Raw genomic sequence first — 19,433 nt, forward strand, 5'->3', positions numbered from 1 at the left:
GCAGCCTGCCATCAGAGGTGGTTCAAGTACCTACATTGAACACCTTCCAGAGTAAATTGGATGCTTATCTTGCTGGGATCCTATGACCCCAGCTGACTTCCTGCCCTTTGGGCGGGGGCTGGACTCGATGATCTTCCGAGGTCCCTTCCAGCCCTAATGTCTATGAAATCTATGAAACTTAGTGTCCTCCCTTTACAATACAGATTTTCAGGAGGTGAGAGCCATGTTTGCAGAGGTCCTGGATAGGGCTCTCAGCTTTGTTTTTGACATCCAATATATCTTTAGCACTGGATAAAACCATTTAAAATGTACACAGTTTAAACCACTGAAACAGCCAAACTGTTAAAGTGGCTATATAAATATATATAAAGCTTATTCAATGGAACTATGTAAATGAATGAAATTTTAAGAGTTAGGAAGTGTCCTAAAATCCAACATCAAACTGTTAATGATAAGGAATAAAGCTCCAAGATAAACGTTTACTTGTCCTTTGAGAACAGTTGTTGCAATATACCAGTTTCATCCTGCTGAATGTTTGTATCTCCATGTGTGACCTGAGACACCTTCTAGCTCCTTTGTCTACATGTCCTTTGCTTTGAGCCAGGTGATCCAACCCTCCCCCAGTATGGAAACTCCAGACTCTATGACATATCACAAGAAATAACTTCTCTATATGTTGATGCAGTGTTTTTTTTTCTCAGAACGCAGGTAAAACAGATTGCCAATTCTGCTTTTTTCCCCAATAAACTATGTTTATTATGCCAATTCTAATTACCATGCAATCTAATGGTTTTAAGGCTTATATTTTCCACATCACTGGACATCACAAACATGAAAGCATTTTATACTGTCATTATACATCAATGTTTGCACTTGGTTATACATATATACAGAAATTATTCACACATCTTAACCTTGCTATTTCCTCCTTTCAAACCAACATAATTTTACTGTGAAAGCAGCTTTTTAATAAATGGTATAAGAAATACAGCAAGGCACACATTTTTTAAAAACTTTTTTTTTCATTACCACCTCAAGAAGCATAAAAAAACAAAATGTTGTACTTAATTCAGTAGAATGTCAAAAGTTCCTAATATACAACACTATGTAGTTGTTTCTTGAAGTGTTGCATAGATTAAATTTAAAATGAAATAAAGTGGCATTATTATAATTGCTTAACTTTTAGATGTATTGAATCAGGAGGACTAATGACTTCCTTTTGCTGCAATCAAACAAAATTGTCATTTTAAACTTAAAATAGTTTCAATAAACATATGCATTATACATATAAATATTAAATTTGATACACGAAATAGGGGAATACTGACAAGTACAGTTCTGAAAAGAATCAGACTGAGTATGAATTCTGTGGAATTGCAAAACTTTAGAGAACATAATAGGTGACAAATAGTAAAGAAACATCCAGTTTTAGAAGGGCAGGTCATTAGAGGTAGCTTGGGAGAGGAATCCATAAGAAAGCAAATGGCTTTGCTACAATACAAAATATTCACTGAAATAGGACTAGCATATGCAGCCTGATCACAAAGCCAACATGGACAAATCACATTTGGAAAGAAAATTTATCTTGGGAGTCAGTATAATGAAAGGCAGTGATACAATGGAATTGGAGGTCATCCCAGGGTTTACAGGATGAACCTGCACCTGAATTGCAGCCAACGTTCTAAAAGGAAAGAAAAAAAGTAATAGCATGTTACGTAAAATACAGTTTTATTTACAAAACACAAACTCTTCCAGAACAACTGTAGATAGCTATTATACAATCACATGCCAAAGCCTTTAATTCACAGGCATATAGTAAGTGAACAGTGATTTTTAACTGCCTGAGGTACAAGTTAGTCTAAAAAATGTCTTTGTATCGATGTAGAAAATGCATTGATTTTTTGAAGACTTCATTTCAAAAGAAACAAGGGAAATCATCAAATCTGACCTTTTCCCTAGATCCTGTCCATATACTTACCTACAAACTTACCTTCAGCACATTCAAAGGAGGAACAATCAATAATAAATATGAATTTGCTAAAGCCGAACAACAAAGTGCAGCATTTAGCCAGCCATCACTTACATATGCATCTCAAATGAGATTTCATTATAAAAAAGGAAGAGGGTTGTCACAGAAGTGGTCCTTGAACATAAACATGAATGTCTTCACTGTATTTTAAAATTATAACTAACTGTGCAGACAATTCTAGTGCCAGTAATGAGTTAAATTTTCATATTATAGAATTTATCCAGCTTGGAGTTTAGGGTTAAACTATTCATCAAAGAGCAGAGGCTTATGATGAGGATTATGAAGAAATAACTGTCAGAATACAGCTAAAAGATTAGTGCAAAGTACATCTCTTAGGCATTTCCTAGGAGGCACTCCAGACATGCATTATATGCCTTCCAAATTAAGCAGACATATCTGGATCTATCCAGTTACCTTCTCCTTTGATCTTATTTGCTGGAACTGACCCTTCTATATTTATGGAAAATGTGCACTTACATGAAAATGGTGAAAACATAACAGTAAGTTTAGAAATCAGTGAAAAAATGTGCATAACAAGGAAGATCATATTACATTTGGTCTTGGAAACTTCAGTGTGGGTTTTAATTAGATCTATAGTGAGAAAAGTCTCCCTGGTAGGCTGTACCTGCCTACTATCCACAGATGATGATATAAAATAGCTATTTACTATCTACAAACTTTGTTTTAAAGTTAGCTGATTAAATTTGCTGCTACACAGAACTAGAATGCCATGACTAGGTTGTAAACAAGGTAAGGAAAACACTGTTTTTTCAGATGCCTTATTAAATCTGCAAAGACATTTGGTAAGAAAGATTTAGGCCACTCATGCAGCCCATTTTTCTATATTTAAATGATATATTAGGTTCTGTGCAGTGTAAGCCTCATATGCTATTTTTCTATGTAAAGACCACCTTTGCATTTATCACAATGATTCTCAACCAGAGGGTTGTAGCACCCTGAGGTGCCTTGAGATCTTTTTAAGGGTGCTTAACAATGTTAGCACTATTAGATGTGCAAACATTATTTACAAGATAAACTCAGAAATTTCAAATAAGAATTTATAGCATTAAAACATTCTGATCTGTTGTGGTATTTCTGAACTCTTTGCAACAGAATTGCTTTACTACTTTTCCTGTCATCAAAAATCAAGTGAAAACTAAGAGCTGGCCATTTCCAAGGGGTGCCTCAAGTCTAAAAAAGGTTGAGAACCACTGATGTATTGGTACACTTCATCTGTGGATCTCAAAGCACTATTCACTGGAGGATGTAAACGTCACAACTCCCCTCTGTTGTTCTTCTTATTTTTCACAGCTAAAGAAACTGAGGCAGAGAGGCATTAAGTGATCTGCTTAAAGTCATACAGCAAATCTGTGGCAGAGCTGGGAATAGCAATTAGATAATCTGACTAGCAATCCTGTGCATCAGCCCTCTTTTGCCCCTGGTTCCTCCTGATTACAGTAAATTGCAGGATATTTTGACTATGCTTAAGGACTGTTGGGTAAAACCACTTTATTTTCCTTAAACCCAAGTAATATATTTTTCTCAATTTAACTTAAGTTTAAATTACATATTCTCTACTAAAAGGAAGGAAATAACTTTTATGACTTATTTGTGGCTATAGCAGATAACAGTCTAATGCATTTCCCAGAAAAATACACTCTGAACATCACATAAGGCCCCCTTAATGTATTGATCCCTGCACACTGAATATATGACTATGAATCCTGATCCCACTGGTGAGTCATGGGTCAGAGTGACAGCAAAAGACTGCATGATCTCATATGCAGAGAGGTTGTTCTTTCAAGCTGTCACCTCCTTGAGAAACAAAATCAGCATAGCTTTATAAACGGTTCTGCTGAAGAACTATATATTGGCTCATATAGTAGAATAATCAGTTCTGATAGAGGTATTTTTGAAGCTGCTTATGGAATTGCTGTTTCTTTCCCTTAATGGTCAGTTTTACAGAACACTGATAAAGAATGAGATTGCAACTTAGATACATTTGGCAGAAAATATATTTTCTCCACTATTGCTTTTTATACTCCTATATACTGCAAATGCAAATACTGACTAAAATAGTATAAAATTAGTCAAGCTACATTAGCAAGTATGCCTTTCGTCACCTTTGCATACTGAATATGTTTTTAGGATGTACATATACGATATGATATTTTTTTCTAAGTATTGCAGCTACACATGGAATTACACATTTTAATGAGCTTACAGCACAGGTGCTACAGGAAAAAATAATGGTGTTTGCCATTTATCTTTCAAATTAAATAATGTGTTTTTAAATAGTAACTTTTTTCATAATACACTTATGGGAACAACATTTATCTGTCACATTTTAAAAGATGTATTAGTAATAAATGTAAATTACCTTTGGAAAATCAGTAATTAGGCTCATCAAAAAATAAACAATCTGCCACCAAAAAGATAATCTTTAGCATAGTTAAGTATAATAACTGTTATTTGAATAAGTTAACAAATTAGGATAGATTGCTTCTGTAATTCATTCCCCATAGCATGAGAGATGAAGTTATAGCACCAAGCTCTGGAGCGGGGGAAGGGAGTTCAGACTTCAGCAACACCATATCTGGCAGTAGAGGTATTCATTTTTTCCCTTACTTAAGATATAGAATACATCTTAGGGCCTTGCAAGAGGAAATAATAAAATACATTTATAAATGTCAAGGAAGTAGTACTATATAACAATTAACAAACAAGAAATAAATATCTTAGTAAATATAGAGTGGAATGTAATAAACATTTATTTTTACTGTTTTAAATAAACCTCTTTCCTTCAGCAAAAAATAAAAATATAACATGACAACCTGAAAGAGATATGTATATTCTCTGCATTTCCTTTCACTGTATTATGTGGGTATAGAAATACCTCTATTCCTTATACTCAAGCCTTGTCCTCAGGCTTGATTAACTGTATGTAACCATAGCCAAGTTTTATGAAACCACAGCTGGCTACCATACTAGTGTCTGTGATGTCCTTAAAGTGGATGTCAAGTTTAGGCAATGGTTTGAGCTCCTCAGATGAAAAGTACTATAGAAGTGCAAATGTCTATTACTAGAACTGTCAGTGAAAAAAGGGGCAAGATTAAGCCACTCGGTGTGGTCCATATGGTCTTTCATGTTGATACAATTGAAAAAAAAGACAGAAATGGACAAAATGAACAATTCAGTCAAGGATGCTTTGTATTTATGTTTACTGTATAAATTTATGTTTACTGTAAGTTTATCACTTATAAACTTCAAACTTTTGTTCTCATTTCAATTTTCATGTAGATACTTCCCTATATAGCTAAACTTTTTAATATAATATACATATAATTCTTGATTATAAACTATTTTCTATAATTTTTGTAATTTCCCAGTTGATGTCAGTTGCTTCTCCATTTGTTTTGATGTGAACAGTGTCACTAACTAGTAGGTGTACATAGAGATTTAATTTAAATATTAAATTAATTGGCAACTGGCAGCTGTTCAACAAATATCCTTTTCTCTAATATTACAATTCAAATATAATACAGCGCTACTAAAATGCATATGTGCATGCAAAGGAAAATGTCAGAATAAAGATCCATATCAAGAAGTTTTTATTAGGCATATAGTATGTATGTGTGTGCATAAAATCATAAGGATATAGGCGATAAGAAAATTATAGTGATATAATTTAAAGATTAGAGCATGAAAAAGTTAAATGTAGAACAAAAAATCTTGTTTTATATATAAAAACTCAGATTCCTTGCTCCAGAACTACAGCACAACTCAGAAATGGGGTGAAAAGATGGAATTTGCAGTCCCCTAGACCTTAGTCATTGTGTACCAGTGGCTTCAAGAGGACAATATGATAACTAGGGATCAGTGAGATTTAAGGAAGCCCCAACAATGCTTACTTTCTTCCTGCCTCATCAGTACCAAGAATGAAAATGGTGTAGGAGCTATTATGCTGCTGGAGGATCTCCCTACACTTGAGGAGCTCCTCCTCACATAGCAAACCGCTAGTTTTACAGCTATGTTGAATGAATCGTGACTGACAAAACAGCTGTGATACATACCAGGATCTGTCCTATATAATGCTTTCTATTCCTGGATTTCAGACTAAATTTAAAACTCAATAATACTTTTTATTAGGGATTTATGTGAACCAGAAACCAAGAAATGAACTCCTTTAGACTTCAGCAGAGTTTGGAGTTGAATTATTCATCTTAGGTTCACCTTTACTCTTTATATTCTGAAATGTATATTACAACATAGATAGAGGCAAGTAATATTGTTCTTGTAACCTCACTCTTTACCGTCTTTAGTATTTGAGTTTTCCTAAGGAACCATATACTTTTTTACTTGTTATAAATAACCTGGTGTGTGAATTTTTTCTTAGTCTGGTAATTTTAAGGGCACGTATACACATGGCCGGTGCCTGTTGTGACGCATTGTAATCAGAGCATGTCAGAGCAGACTTGATTGTTCAAATCAGAACGTTCCACCAGCCTTGGCGTCACATGTGTTCAGTATCCTCATGCTTCAAAATGGTGGCAGGGGGGCTTTAACTAAAGCTTGATGCATGAGCTTTAGTTAAAGCACCCTTACCACCATTGGGATGTAGGATGCTGAATACATGAGATGCTGAATACATGACATGCAGCAGGCATTTTAGTTAGAGCAGCTCCCAAGAGCCACCCTAATTAGAGAGCCTCCCCCCTACCCCACCCTACCCCACTCCTCCCTGGAGCATGTGTAAAGATGTCCTCCACCACTAGCATGAATTTTCTTTGGAACTACTTTGTTGTCTTAACTCCTGATATATTGACATCAAGAGATTTGTTAATGCCTTTCCCCTAATCTGGTTAGTCACTATCCAGGGGTTTGGTTTATCTGCACAAACTTTAAAGCTCTGATATGATAACTGTCTCATAGGACACCCCAAACATTTGTGAGGTAAGAAAAAGAAATTTGACTTCAATTAGTATCTCTGATTAACACGAGATAGGTGACTATAAAGGAGTGGCGCACTAGAATGGGATTTCCAAGCTGTATATGACAGAAGCTTGTATCCATGCAGTTTAGGCATTCCTAAAGAATGGAGCTCCCAACAGTGCAACACCTCCAGGCAACAAGCAATTGGTCAATGGTGCTGGCTGACTGAGGTGAGTAAACTGGTGTTGCACTGTAACTACATCAAGTCTATCTTATATACAGCACTATAATAAAACAAAAGCCCTAGGTGGTAATTCATCCCCTTTCTTTATACAAACATGTAAAAATAACTAATATGTGGCATGCATACAGTCAATACATACCTGTCTCTGAGATAATGCATGTGCCAGGGAGGGTTACATTCTATCTGTGCATATTTATGTGCCTTTCTTTGTGAAGATTCAGGAGGTTTTCTTCACACGTGAGAGTTTTAGTGTTCTGGTGCAATGCATCTTTATCTTTTAAGTGGTCTGGCTTTAATTGAAAGTCTATAGCTGAAGCCTTTTCAGCAGCAGCAATATTTGCTTTAGGCTTCTCAGTTCCAAATGACTCTTCTGTACTACTTTTCTTAGTGCCAAGCTTTAGATAATTCATATCCAAGCCTTTATCATGGTTGTCCAAAGTCAGTGAATCATCAGCAAAGTTTTTCAAATTGGTTGGTACATTTTGGTTGTCAGGATCGGGCACACTGATGTTAATGTCATCATTTAAAGAAAAGCCACTACATTCGGCTGACCTTTTTATTTCATCTAATAATTGCAAGTCTTTGTCTGATGCTAGTAAACCATCAGGAGTAGTGTTAGTGACATATGGCTGCTGCTCAACTTGTTCTACCTCAGGACAAGCTTCAAAAAAACATTCAATGTTTTCTCTGTCATCTGTAAAGTCCAGTGGCACTGGTGTACTGCTCTTTTCCTCTACATATTTGGTTACCTCCCCACAGTCACTATCATGGGAAGAAAGTGAAAGATAAGAATAAAAGTCCCCCTTTCTTAGTAGTATGGGCCTGTGAGAATGCTCAAGTACTTTTTCTTTGATTTGTGCTAGTGAAGTGGGAATGGATGCATCACATTCAGGCTGTGACTTGCTCTTCAAGGCTGTTGATGCCATGTCAATTATTTCCATCACAAAGTTGTGCACTGAGCAGTCTTCCACATTTCTTTTATCAAAAGCAGCAGATTCACAGTTACAACATGAATCGCTACCACTGGCAGAAGTGCTCTCTTCTGCTTCATTTGCTCTAAAAGCTGCACAGCAATCAGTATATTTTTCGGGAATGCTTGTTCTGGTTTGTTGACCTCTAGTTAAAGATTTTAGTAAAGTAGCATCTTCTATAGCTATATTTTTCATTTCTGAGGCAGGCTCCTTACAAGGCTTTTTAGTGAAAGTATAAGCAATACAATGATCATCAGACTGAAGATGATTTTGACATTCTTTTGAAAGATTCCTGGATATGTTTGGGGGCTGAAGACACTCCTTGCCATCCATATGTGAATCATCTGAACTATCTGTAAGCACTTCAGAGATGCAACATTCACTTTCAGCTCCCTTACCATCGAGTGAATCAAGATTTTGGGGAGCTGATGACGTTCTAACAATTTCTTCCTTTTGACTTCCTTGAGTGTTTTCAACATTACCATTCTCCATGTCATCTACAAACTGCTCTTTAGCAATCTGCGAGCTATTCTTTATAGTCTGGCTTTTTGTCCTGAGCCCATGACCATCTGATGCATTCTTACTGTTTCCATTATTTTCTGATAGTTTATGTACTGAACCATTCAGAAACATTTCAATGCTAAATGTATCTGTTCCTTTCGATGTCTCATTACTGCTTACATTTTTACTGCGCTGAATTTCATCACTGAGGTCACCTTTTCTCTTTTCCCTTGACAAAGAAAATTTTGGTCTAATCCAAGTCTGCAATTCGTTCTTTATGTAATCAAGTCCTGAAATTAAATTGCATTCTTCATAAATATCCTCATCAGTTGCAATACTAGAGTCATCATCTTCATCTTTGATGCCTAGCTCTTCCTCAGTCAAGGTGAGGGTAGAACTTGAAAGCAAATCACTGTCATCTTCATCATCAGTGCAAGCAGAAGTGCAGGAGACGTTAACAATCATGCTGACATTGACATCACTCTCATCAGCAACTGACCGATTAAGATGTTTTCTAAATGATGCATTTGAATCTGGTACTTTATTTCTATGCAGTACAATGTCTTCAGAGCAAAGAGAAAGATCCTCACTGCTGCTAAGTTCTGTTAGAGAACCAGCTGAATCTTCATTGATTGAAGATGCAATATCTAGAGACAGCTGTCCAGCTAAGGACATTTTTTGAGAGCTATTTTGGAGTGTGATATCAGAGATGCTGCGCTTTATCTTTTGATCTAAAGGACTCTGGATATTTTCTAAACGATTCAAAAGGTCTAGTGTTCTTTTGCTGAGCTCTCCAACAGAATCACTGCTTGTACTTATATCTCCTGAGCCATGATGACTAAAAAGGTCTTCATTGCTTTTGTATGAAGCCAACCAGCTCTCCAAAGAGGTACTACGTGGAAGATTATCAGCTGTTTTAAAAATGCTTGAGCTGAACAAATCACCTACTACAGAAAGAGACTCCAAAGAAGAACTATGAGATAAAGCTGAAAGCAGTTTTGCATTCTGTGTTTCAGGTATCTTCCTAGCACTCTCCGCAGATTTACAGGAACTGGGATCTGTTTTTTTATAGATACTTGCCCAAGCAAGTTCATGCATAAGTGCCTCTGGCTGTAATTCTCCAGACTGATGTTCAGATTTACTGGGTGTTTTATCAAAACAGAAGTCATGAATCGAAGTGCCCTCTTCATGCGCTTTTTCAATTTCTGATTGTTTCATTATCAATGGTAATTTGAGTTTGGAGCCTTGAAGATATGAGTAATCATAAAATGTAAACACATCATGTTTTCCTTGTAGTTCATCTTCCACACAACCAGGACTATGTCGGGTAATACTGTTCAGATCTCCATCTTTTTCACTTAAACAATATGTAGAAGATGTTGGCTGACAAGTATTTGAAAGTATAATGTGGTCTTCATCTTGTTTAATTTTTTGTTTTATCACATCAACTATGTTGCTAATTTGGGCTTCTGGGAACCCAGTTTCAGGGTTACTCTGTGTTCTTTCTGTGTCATTTAATAAAACAATTTCAGAATTGTTTGTAACTTCTGTATGACATTCACTGACTTTTCCATGCTCACTCTCAGAATGTCTGCTTATGTTCCCACTATGATACATATAATCACAAGGTTTTGTCACTGTGGTTCTACCTATTAGGTCTGGCAGTGATTTGGTAGATGAAAATGGAGAGTCTTTACTAATACATTTGTTTAAAATATCAGACTGTGTTAGATTGGGTATCTTTTTCAAGATGGGCATATTTTTTTCCCTTGATAATTCTATGTTATGGAGGCTATAGACCTGGTAGATATGAGGATTAGAGGGGGATGTAATGCTGGGACAGTGCAGAGGACTTGTGTTGTCACTGATGTTTTCATCTTGATTTAGGATATGGCTGCCATCACATTTTTCTAAACCAGATTTCTGTTGTGGATCTTCCTGCTTTTGTTCTTGATCAGATTCATTTAACTCTTCATTAATACTAATCAGCTTATTACTTATATCAGTTTCATCCCATTCTAGTGCATCTTCATTTGGACCATTTAAATCCATTAAACCTGGATCAATAACATTCAGAGACTCCTGTAAAAATGCAAAGATTAAAAATAATTAGAATGATACTCTGAAATAAAACTTTTACAGAAAGAAATGCAATACATACAAGTAAATTAATATAGAACAAAAGCACTTATTTCTTTGGAGTACTTACTATTCTATTCTTCAATTTGTTACTTACTATGTAAAGTTAAAACACACAAATAAGAGTGACATCAATTAAAGTACACCCACAGTCTTCATTTTCTATTTCTTCTATTTTATACAAGAACACTTCTGCTGTTTGGCTAAAAGCCTGTGAAACAGAAGTTTGATTCATTCTAACAGTAATTATTCTTGATAAATCAAGTTAATACAAGTGGCTCAAAGAAGCTTTAGTTTAGAGATCACACTCTATTTATCAGTAGGTCAAAATAATAACTATTAGCACTTGGGTAGGCTAACCAGATAAAAAAAAAAATGTACAGATATAATGTAAATATTCATTCATGGGTTTAAACCATATTTAACAGAAACTGTTATGCTCTCACTGTTTTAAGAGTTCATCTTGTACAGTAGTAATCATAACACTGGCTTAGTTATGGAATATGTTCATTGTAGTGAATTTATATTAGAATTTCTGTTTATTCTTCACTAGCTGATAAAGGCAGTACTAATGACTGGTTAGTATGACTAATGAATGCTTAAATCCTCAACTGTAAGGACAATCAATCAGTCTAATCAAATACTACATTAATTTCAAATATTGTCTGTGCTGACACTGTACTCTGGGAAAGTGCTAATAAATAATTGAGCTAGACTTTTCTTTTCTTTTTTTAAAAAAACACTTCTGTCACATTTCAGTGATATTTGCTATTATGTGTATACAACACTTGAAGTCAATTCCAGATTCTGTTCTTGTACAAATTAACCAGAAACAGATCTATACCAGAGCAAAAAAGTCTTCAGAGAAGGATGTAAAGGAGTGGGGTGTTCGGGTGGTCCTCTGAACACAGGCAAATTTCATCTCCTGGCAAATTCCTGCTCATCTGATAGTTATTATCTTTCCTTCCTGCATTTTATGTGCTTTCACTTAGAATCATAGAAAATTAAGGTTGGAAGGGACCTCAGAAAGTCATCTAATCCATCCCCAGCTATATCATCCCACACAGGACTTTGTCTAGCCAAGTTTTAAAAACCTCCAAGGATGGAGCTTCCACCTCCTCTCTGGGTAACCTGGTTCAGTGTTTTACTATCCTCCTAGTGAGAATGTTCTTCCTAATATCTAGTGAAACTTCCCAACTTGAATATCTAAACTAAACTTCTCTTGCTGCAGCTTCACTTCTAACATATGAGACAGCCTTCCTCTCTTTCTGTAAATCAGTTCAGAAATGTATCTTCAGTTCCTTCAAGAAATCTGTTCAATAATAATATCTCCTCTGGACTATATAATCGTTTGGACTGTACTATCTGCATCTAAGTTCGATTGTAAGTTACTTGAAGCCAGGATTGTTCCTTATTATATGTATATAATAAGAGCTGAGCACTTGCTCAAACAGTAGTCTATATCACAGCTGATTTGAGATTATTCTGATTTAGAATCTGATAAAATTGGGGTATAGTCAGTTACTAAGATACTATTTCTTCTGTACCTTCTGCCTGGCTAGAGTCAGAGTAGTGGTAGTGCATTGCTTTGTGGCTTAGGCAGTAACTGCCAGATCCAAAAAGGCATTGCAATGCCCAGCTGGGGTTACCTAGGCCAGAAGGAGGTGCCTATCTCCAGCTGAGATTCTCAACTGTGAACTGCTTCCTGCAAGTAAACACAAACACTTGCTCATAAAAAAAAGAGATGCTGGAGATGCTTGCTTATAGTACTTCTCTGTTACTCTTGATATTACCACTGGGTATGTCTACACGTGTATTAATATGCAGTGGTGACTACACATTTAGTTTAGTACTTGTAATAACAGGTACTAAATTAAATGCACAGTAACCAGTGCTACTGTGCAGTAGTGCCAACGCACACATTTTAGGTGATGCTACTGCACAGTAGACTAATCCTACTGCACATTAAGCGCATTAGCACAAGTTTTGCCCACTGTGCTAATTTGCAGTAGAATTCGTCTACTATGCTCAAAGTGTCTTGTGTAGATGCACCCACTGAGAAGCATGTCCCACCAACCCACTCCCACTCTGCATCTGGAAACAAGGCAGTGAAACTGTTCAGGGCATGTCCCCCACTACTTTTAAGGGAGCAACAGTGAAGTGTGCCCCAGGATCAGCATCTCTGCCTCCCTTTTTGGTTTGGCACACATGTAGTGGAAGCAGGCAGACAGCATATGCTTCTTGGTTGCCTTCTCAAGGGCATTGGGAAAGTGATATAGATATACCCCTCCTCTACAGCAAACAGCCTAGAGATTACAATGATCATATTAAGGGAGGAGCCCTTTTTTCACTTCCTCACTCTGTCTGATTCAGAGTAAAAACATAAACCTAGGGTCATGAACTCAGGTCCCATCTTTAAGGAAAGTGCCCTAAGCATACCAATATTGTCGACTCTGGGGTGTGGTTCTTTCAATCTCTCTTGTTGAAGCTGTTTCACTTTGCATAAAATAATGAAATATTCACTGGGTCAGAAACAGAGACAGCAGGAGTTTGCTTCCACAGCCCAGTGTTGAAGGAATTCATGTGAGAGTCAGGTTCAATGAACATTTAATTATGTATACAAAGTGGAACAGCTTCAACAGGAAACACTCAGCACTCCATCCCAGTGTAGTTAGAGCACTGGGTCTCCTCCACTTCAAAGTGCTCTATCTACTGAGTTAATTGGTAAAATTAGACTCTTCCCTTCCCCCACTAAAATAAAAATACTTATTTGCTCATTTCTGCCAGGTCTTTAGTGTAAGTCAGTAGTGCTCAACCTTTTTTACAAGTGGGCCAAATTTTAAAATCAGAAAAGAGCTAAGGGAAGCATAGAAAAGCATCACAGTTGTATACTTTGGCATAACCTAATATTAAATAATTTAATATTAGAAATAAAAACATACATGTTTAACAATTTTAGGCTTATTAATACACAGGCAAAAGATCAATATGCTGTAGTATTATTTTAAATTTTAAAAAATAATTAAATCATTACAAAAAATAAGAAGACCAACCATAATATTACACAAGAACATCCAAGGATTCTTTCAGGCAACAGATGGAGGTTGTTCAGGTGATAGATGGAAATTGTGTCCTGAAGCAAGACAATCTTTGGAAACTTAGTGGGAGTAGGACCATGCTCTGCCCCATAGTGTTTGGGCTTTCTTTGAAATAACGTTTTTCCCCTGTGCTGTATCCTGTGAGCATGAATGCATGTGTCTCCACCCTCTTTCCCTTTCCCTTTCCAGATCACTGCAGTTTGCTTCCCCCTCCTCTCTTTCCCCACTGAATTCAGCAGCAGGGAGGAGGGGACAAGTAACACAGGCAGTGCTCAGCTCCTGGGCTCTGGAGCTTCATGAAAGCTGTGGTTGCAGTCAGAGCCTGTGCTGATGAGCTCAGAGCTTTCATGCAGCTCCAGGGCCCAGGAGATGAATGCCATCACTGCTGCTTGTCCCCGCTTTTCCCTGCTGCTGAATTCAGGGGCGGGGAGAGGGGAAAGGAGGGGAATGGCTGCTTTGCTCAGCTCCTGGGGCTCCAGAGCTAAATAAAAGTTCTGAGTTCACCAACAGGTCAGTACAGGTAAATGCTGCTTCTGCTCATAACCTCTTTTCTCCTGTCACTGAATTCAGCAGTAGAAGTGTTCGCCTGTGCTGACATGCCAGTGACAGGCCATTCACACCAGCTTTGTGGGCTGCATCTGACCCTCAGGCCAGAAGTTGAGCATCACTAGTGTAAGATATAGCTCAAAGCAGCATGGTGGTGTCAGGACTTAGATGGCTTTGCAGTCACCCACAGGGGACTTTAGGCCTCTACCAGATTATACAGCAGGATCTCTGCGGTGTCTAAACATCTAAATGATGGACTTGATTCCTGAAGAGTAATTTAGGCATTGCCTGAGTCTATTATGGAAGGAATCTATTATGGAATTCCCTTTTTTCCCTGTGAAACCCCTTAAAAACAGGGTTCATAGCTGAAAGATCTATTTGTCAGATATATGTGACTGGGAGATAGGGTACCTAATATATCTGGTGGCTGGAGAACACAATACTAAACTCAGATTTGCTATTTTTTCTCTTCCCTGAAAGTGGGGAAAAGATGAAATATAGGGTAACCATTGAACAGCTTTCCAATTGTAACACCCCAGGGTCACCTGCCAGCATGGGCCAAATTGTGATGGCTGACACACAGATAAACATCTGTGCATTCACTTTCAACCTTCTGGGCTTCAGGGCCTCAAGAGGATTTCAGGGATTAGATTAAGCCCTATCTAAAATTTACCAAATTAAAATACTCAGTTAAAACTTAGCTTTCTCTCTGCTTTTTCTTGTTACTCCAAACAATCTGCACATACCATTAGAGAGACATCACAACAAAATGCCTGGAAAGGCATGTGATTTTTACTGGCTGAAGCTGCCACCAGCTGTAAAAAAAATTCCTGAAGGCAGGAAATAAGCAGCAGATTCCATGGACTTTTATGTTCCACAGAATCTGATTTTGCTTCTTAAAAATAAAACACTTGGCCCTCATTGGCGGGGAAGATAACCTTCCCACTGTAAATCAGCACTCTGCTGCCATGTTTGTTCTTCAGATCAGATGTGCTGAAACAATAAAACACATAGAGGTGTGACCTCAGGCTATTCATCTTCACTGAATGCTCCCTTACTTCAAAGATTACTTTTTATCATTTACATGTATATACTTTTCTGAGGCCTCTTCTACTCTTAAAAGTTTTACTGGCACAGCTATATTGCTCAGGGGTGATGCTTTTCTGGCTGACTAAATAAGATATATATAGAGAGAGGGTGCATATGCTTTCATGAGCTCAAGTTCATGAAAGGTTATGATCTATGTATATCTTATTTAGTTAGTTTATAAAGTGCATATATCTACCCTGCCTTCTGTCTGTCTTTAGACTAACATGGCTAACTACCTTACCATGGTCTTCTGACTGTCATAATTGTGCTGGCAACAACTCTAGTGTAGATGCAGGCTTTTTGTCAATAAAGCTTACTCTGTTTGAGGAACCAGTTCAAACTGTGCTGCCAAATGACTTCTTGTGGTAGAAGCTGTCTTCACGGTGGAGGTGAGGGTTATTGGTATGATTATACAGGTTATCAACCTCACTGGCAAACACTTTCAAGTGTGGACAAAGCCTGATAATAAGTTTGTCCGCACTAGAAACACAAAGAGCTCAAGTGACCAAAATATTATAATACATCTTTTCATATTGTTGGCCACAGCATATATTTTCCCTTCCCATTTACAAAACAAGGCAGGCTGCTCAAATACTAGGACTAATTTGGACATTGTGACACATCAGCCTGAGGGAGCAGCAGAAAGTGGGATATATGACTTGGCACAGTAACACCTGCTGTGTTTGCACTGATGATGGCAGCAGAAATTTCAGAAGCCTGTTTTTATAATGTCAAATATCTTCTTTAACAGGCTTTTAAGTACACAAGCAGGATACAAGGGCATGGGATTTATCCCTACATTCATAAATTAGGCCTTTGCTTGTATTTGAGTAGCACATTTAAAATTCCTGACAAAACTGAATTTTACTTCTAATTGTCCAGGAAATATGAGATGGAGCCCTACTCCTTGCCACTATATTCGGCACCCAGTATCTGTGCTATATTCTAACGGTTTGAATTATAGTTCCTTGGAAAGAGGATCAAGATATGGAGTGGGAAAAACAGAGTAATTCTCTTTCACTCTTCTCTTTTAATTTCCTTATTAGGTTGCAGGTATCTATTGTCTTGTTTCTATGGCAGAAAGGCAAATCCAGCTTTTAATGAGATACTTGCTCCAACTCTAGACAGTTTTAATTTTATTTAAATACTTTCTTTTCATTCCAAATGCCTGACAATGACCAGTGCTAAAATTTCCCCATGTATTTTTTCTTTCATTTTATTTTCTCCCATACTATGAACTAAACAGCAAAAAATAACTTGAAATCTTAGAGCTTTTGCTTTTGGGTGGATCAGTCATTAACTACACCAGAGGTATAAATGATTTCTGAATGACTTATCTAGGCTATACACGCACAAAGGACAGCAATTCTCTGGTATAAACTGGCAAAGTTCCACTAGCTTCAAAACTATGTTGAATACGTTCCTCCATGGAAATTACAGCTGATAACTCCACGGTGCATTTGACTTGGTAAGGCTTAGGATACAGCTAACATGAAGAATGACTTGCACGCAAAATCTGGGCCTGCTTCGTCCTGACTTTGCGATTGGTACAATAAAAGAGATCACCCCCAAAAACTTTCCGTCCACCTGAAGAAATATGAACATATGTGCCAATCCCAAGAGGTAGGAGAACATCAGAAAACCAGGCACCGAAATAAACATAAAAACATTTTATGCTTATTTGACCAGTGAAAGAGACTATGTCCCTCAAATACAACTTTAGGGCCTTGCAGACCTGAAGACTTCGTAAGAAGGGTGAATTCTGAGTACCAATGTGGTGAAATCCCATTGGAGTCAATGACAGAATTCCACTGACTTCAGCAACACCAGGATTTACACTGATGGTACCAAACTGGAAGAGAAATCGGTGACATGGATATACATGTCTTTGGATAATAGCTGGTTTAATATAGCTGGCTTCATGGGAGTATATAAGCTACCTCATATTTGAATACTTCGGCACATCCTTACAAAAATGGTGGGTCAGAATTTCAGCTGGCAAGCATTTGCAGAACTTAATTGACTTCAGAGGCATCAGCTGAGGGTCTAGCCCAGTATTTTATTTCTAAATGCAAGGACTATAGCAAATAATGGTCCAAAATATGGATGACAGAAAAGAGCTTGCCTAAGAAAGAAACAGAGTGCGATTTTGATGGAGCTTAGGCTCCCATGAAACCAGTGGTACAACAGACTAAGAGTGGGCACTTTTGAAAAAAAATTCAACACACTGGGCATTAGGGCTGTGCAAAATTTCAGTGGGTGTTTTGTTTAGTTTTGTGGAACTCCACAGACCTCATGCTGGAAAGGCTGGTGGAGCAACAGAATGCCATCCATGAGATGGCTTTGCTCAGGCAGATTGGGATCAGTGACCCGCTTAACAAAACAGAGTAGGATACCATCTCCCAGATCTTGGTGGTCCTCAAGCCATTTCTTGAGGCCACTGAGAGCCTCAGCACTGGTGATGCCCTCCTTAGCCAGGTGATTCCCATAGTGAGGAAACTTGAGAACCAAATGGAGAAGTTTCAGGGGATCAGTGTTCCTGGCAGGGGCAAGCCACTGTCACCAGAGGTGCAGGCACTGGTGAAGTGGCTGAGGGAGGGCATGAAGAAATAACTGGATCCGTTGTGGTCCAGTACGGTTCATGTGCTGTTGGCCATGTGCAACCTGAGGGTGAAGGGGAGAATGTGTGCCAGCAAAACCCTGGATCACTGGACGGAGGTGCTGGTGAACAGAGTACGGGAGGCAAAAGGGCACAGACAGGGGGACATGGAAGAGGGGGATCCACTTTCCTGTGCCAGCACTCCCAGCAGCAGCCAGTCTCCTCCACAACAGGTGCTGCCAATGTGGGCCAAGGACATGACTTCAATGGTGGGGTCCAGAGGCACCAGACCCCAGCATCAGGCAGTTAGTGACGAGGCCTTGGTGGCTATCTATCTCGCTGAGGATGTGGAGTCACTGGGCTGCAACTCCTTGGCCTATTGGGCAACCCGCAGCCACATGTGGCAGGATCTGGCCATGGCTGCCCGGGAACACCTGTCCTGTCCACTGACCAGTGTTCCAAGTGAGAGAGTATTCAGCATTGCTGTGGGGATGTTGTGATACCCCACCACAACTCCTTGGATCCTTGTTTGGTGGAACAGCTGGTGTTCCTTCTCAACTGCTGGGGTTCCCCAAGCTCTGGGTGTAAATGGTGTGTGTGCCACCCTCCTCACTCCATCTGCACCTATTTCCTTTTTTCATTTTTTAAAAACCATTTAATGTCCCATTCTCAGAGCTGGAGGTGTCATTCATTGCATCACCAGCCTGCAGGGGAAAAACATATCCCTGCTGAGCTCCCATGCCAGGACAAACTTAGAGGTATGGACTGGGGACATAGGGAAGGGGGAGGCCTCAGGTCCTGAGCATGACCCAAAACTGCACCCTGCCAGGGTTGGGAGGTCTGGTGGGACTGCCAGCAGCACGGCAACCCCTAGGAAATGCCAGGACTGAGGACCTCCCTGGTGAAAGGTGCGTAGGAGGGGCCTTATAACCTCCAGGCACCACACGCATGCCCAGTCCTGTCTAGGGAAAGCCCAGACCTGTAAGATCTTTGAGAGGCCTGAGGCTTGCTAGTTGCACTAGAGTTGTGAGGCTCCAGGTGAGCTTAGATGCCTGGCATGGGCTTTTGGGTTTAAAACCCTTGATCAAGCTGAGGAAGCATTTAGTTGGTGTGTGTGTGCTCTTCCTGGATGGAAGGAATAGTAAAGAAGCCAGAGACTGGAATGCAATGCAGAAAAGAAAGTCAGCCAGTGAAAATGTAAATTGAGGCATCGGGGGTGAGAGACAGGCTGGGAGAGGGCGGGGGGGAGGGGGGATGTAGCAGATAATGGTGGAGAGGTACCTGC

At 38.6% G+C, this 19,433-nt stretch overlaps 1 protein-coding gene across 2 annotated transcripts in view; it reads right to left on the reverse strand.

Moving 5' to 3' along the window:
- Positions 1–1,022: 1,022 nt before the first annotated feature.
- The window catches only part of AKAP6 (A-kinase anchoring protein 6), a 403,624-nt gene continuing 385,213 nt past the window's right edge, over positions 1,023–19,433 (reverse strand). For both annotated transcript variants that reach the window (XM_019518909.1, XM_019518908.1), the window contains 2 exons: positions 7,345–10,759; positions 1,023–1,681 (listed from right to left, as the gene is read on the reverse strand). In XM_019518909.1, coding sequence (XP_019374454.1) covers positions 7,385–10,759 — 3,375 coding nt within the window. In that variant the 3' untranslated portion in view covers positions 1,023–1,681; positions 7,345–7,384. The remainder of the gene's footprint in view (positions 1,682–7,344; positions 10,760–19,433) is intronic.

The sequence above is a fragment of the Gavialis gangeticus genome, unplaced genomic scaffold (assembly GCF_001723915.1).
Source record: "Gavialis gangeticus isolate Ggan-Ray unplaced genomic scaffold, GavGan_comp1, whole genome shotgun sequence".
Lineage (NCBI taxonomy): Eukaryota > Metazoa > Chordata > Crocodylia > Gavialidae > Gavialis > Gavialis gangeticus.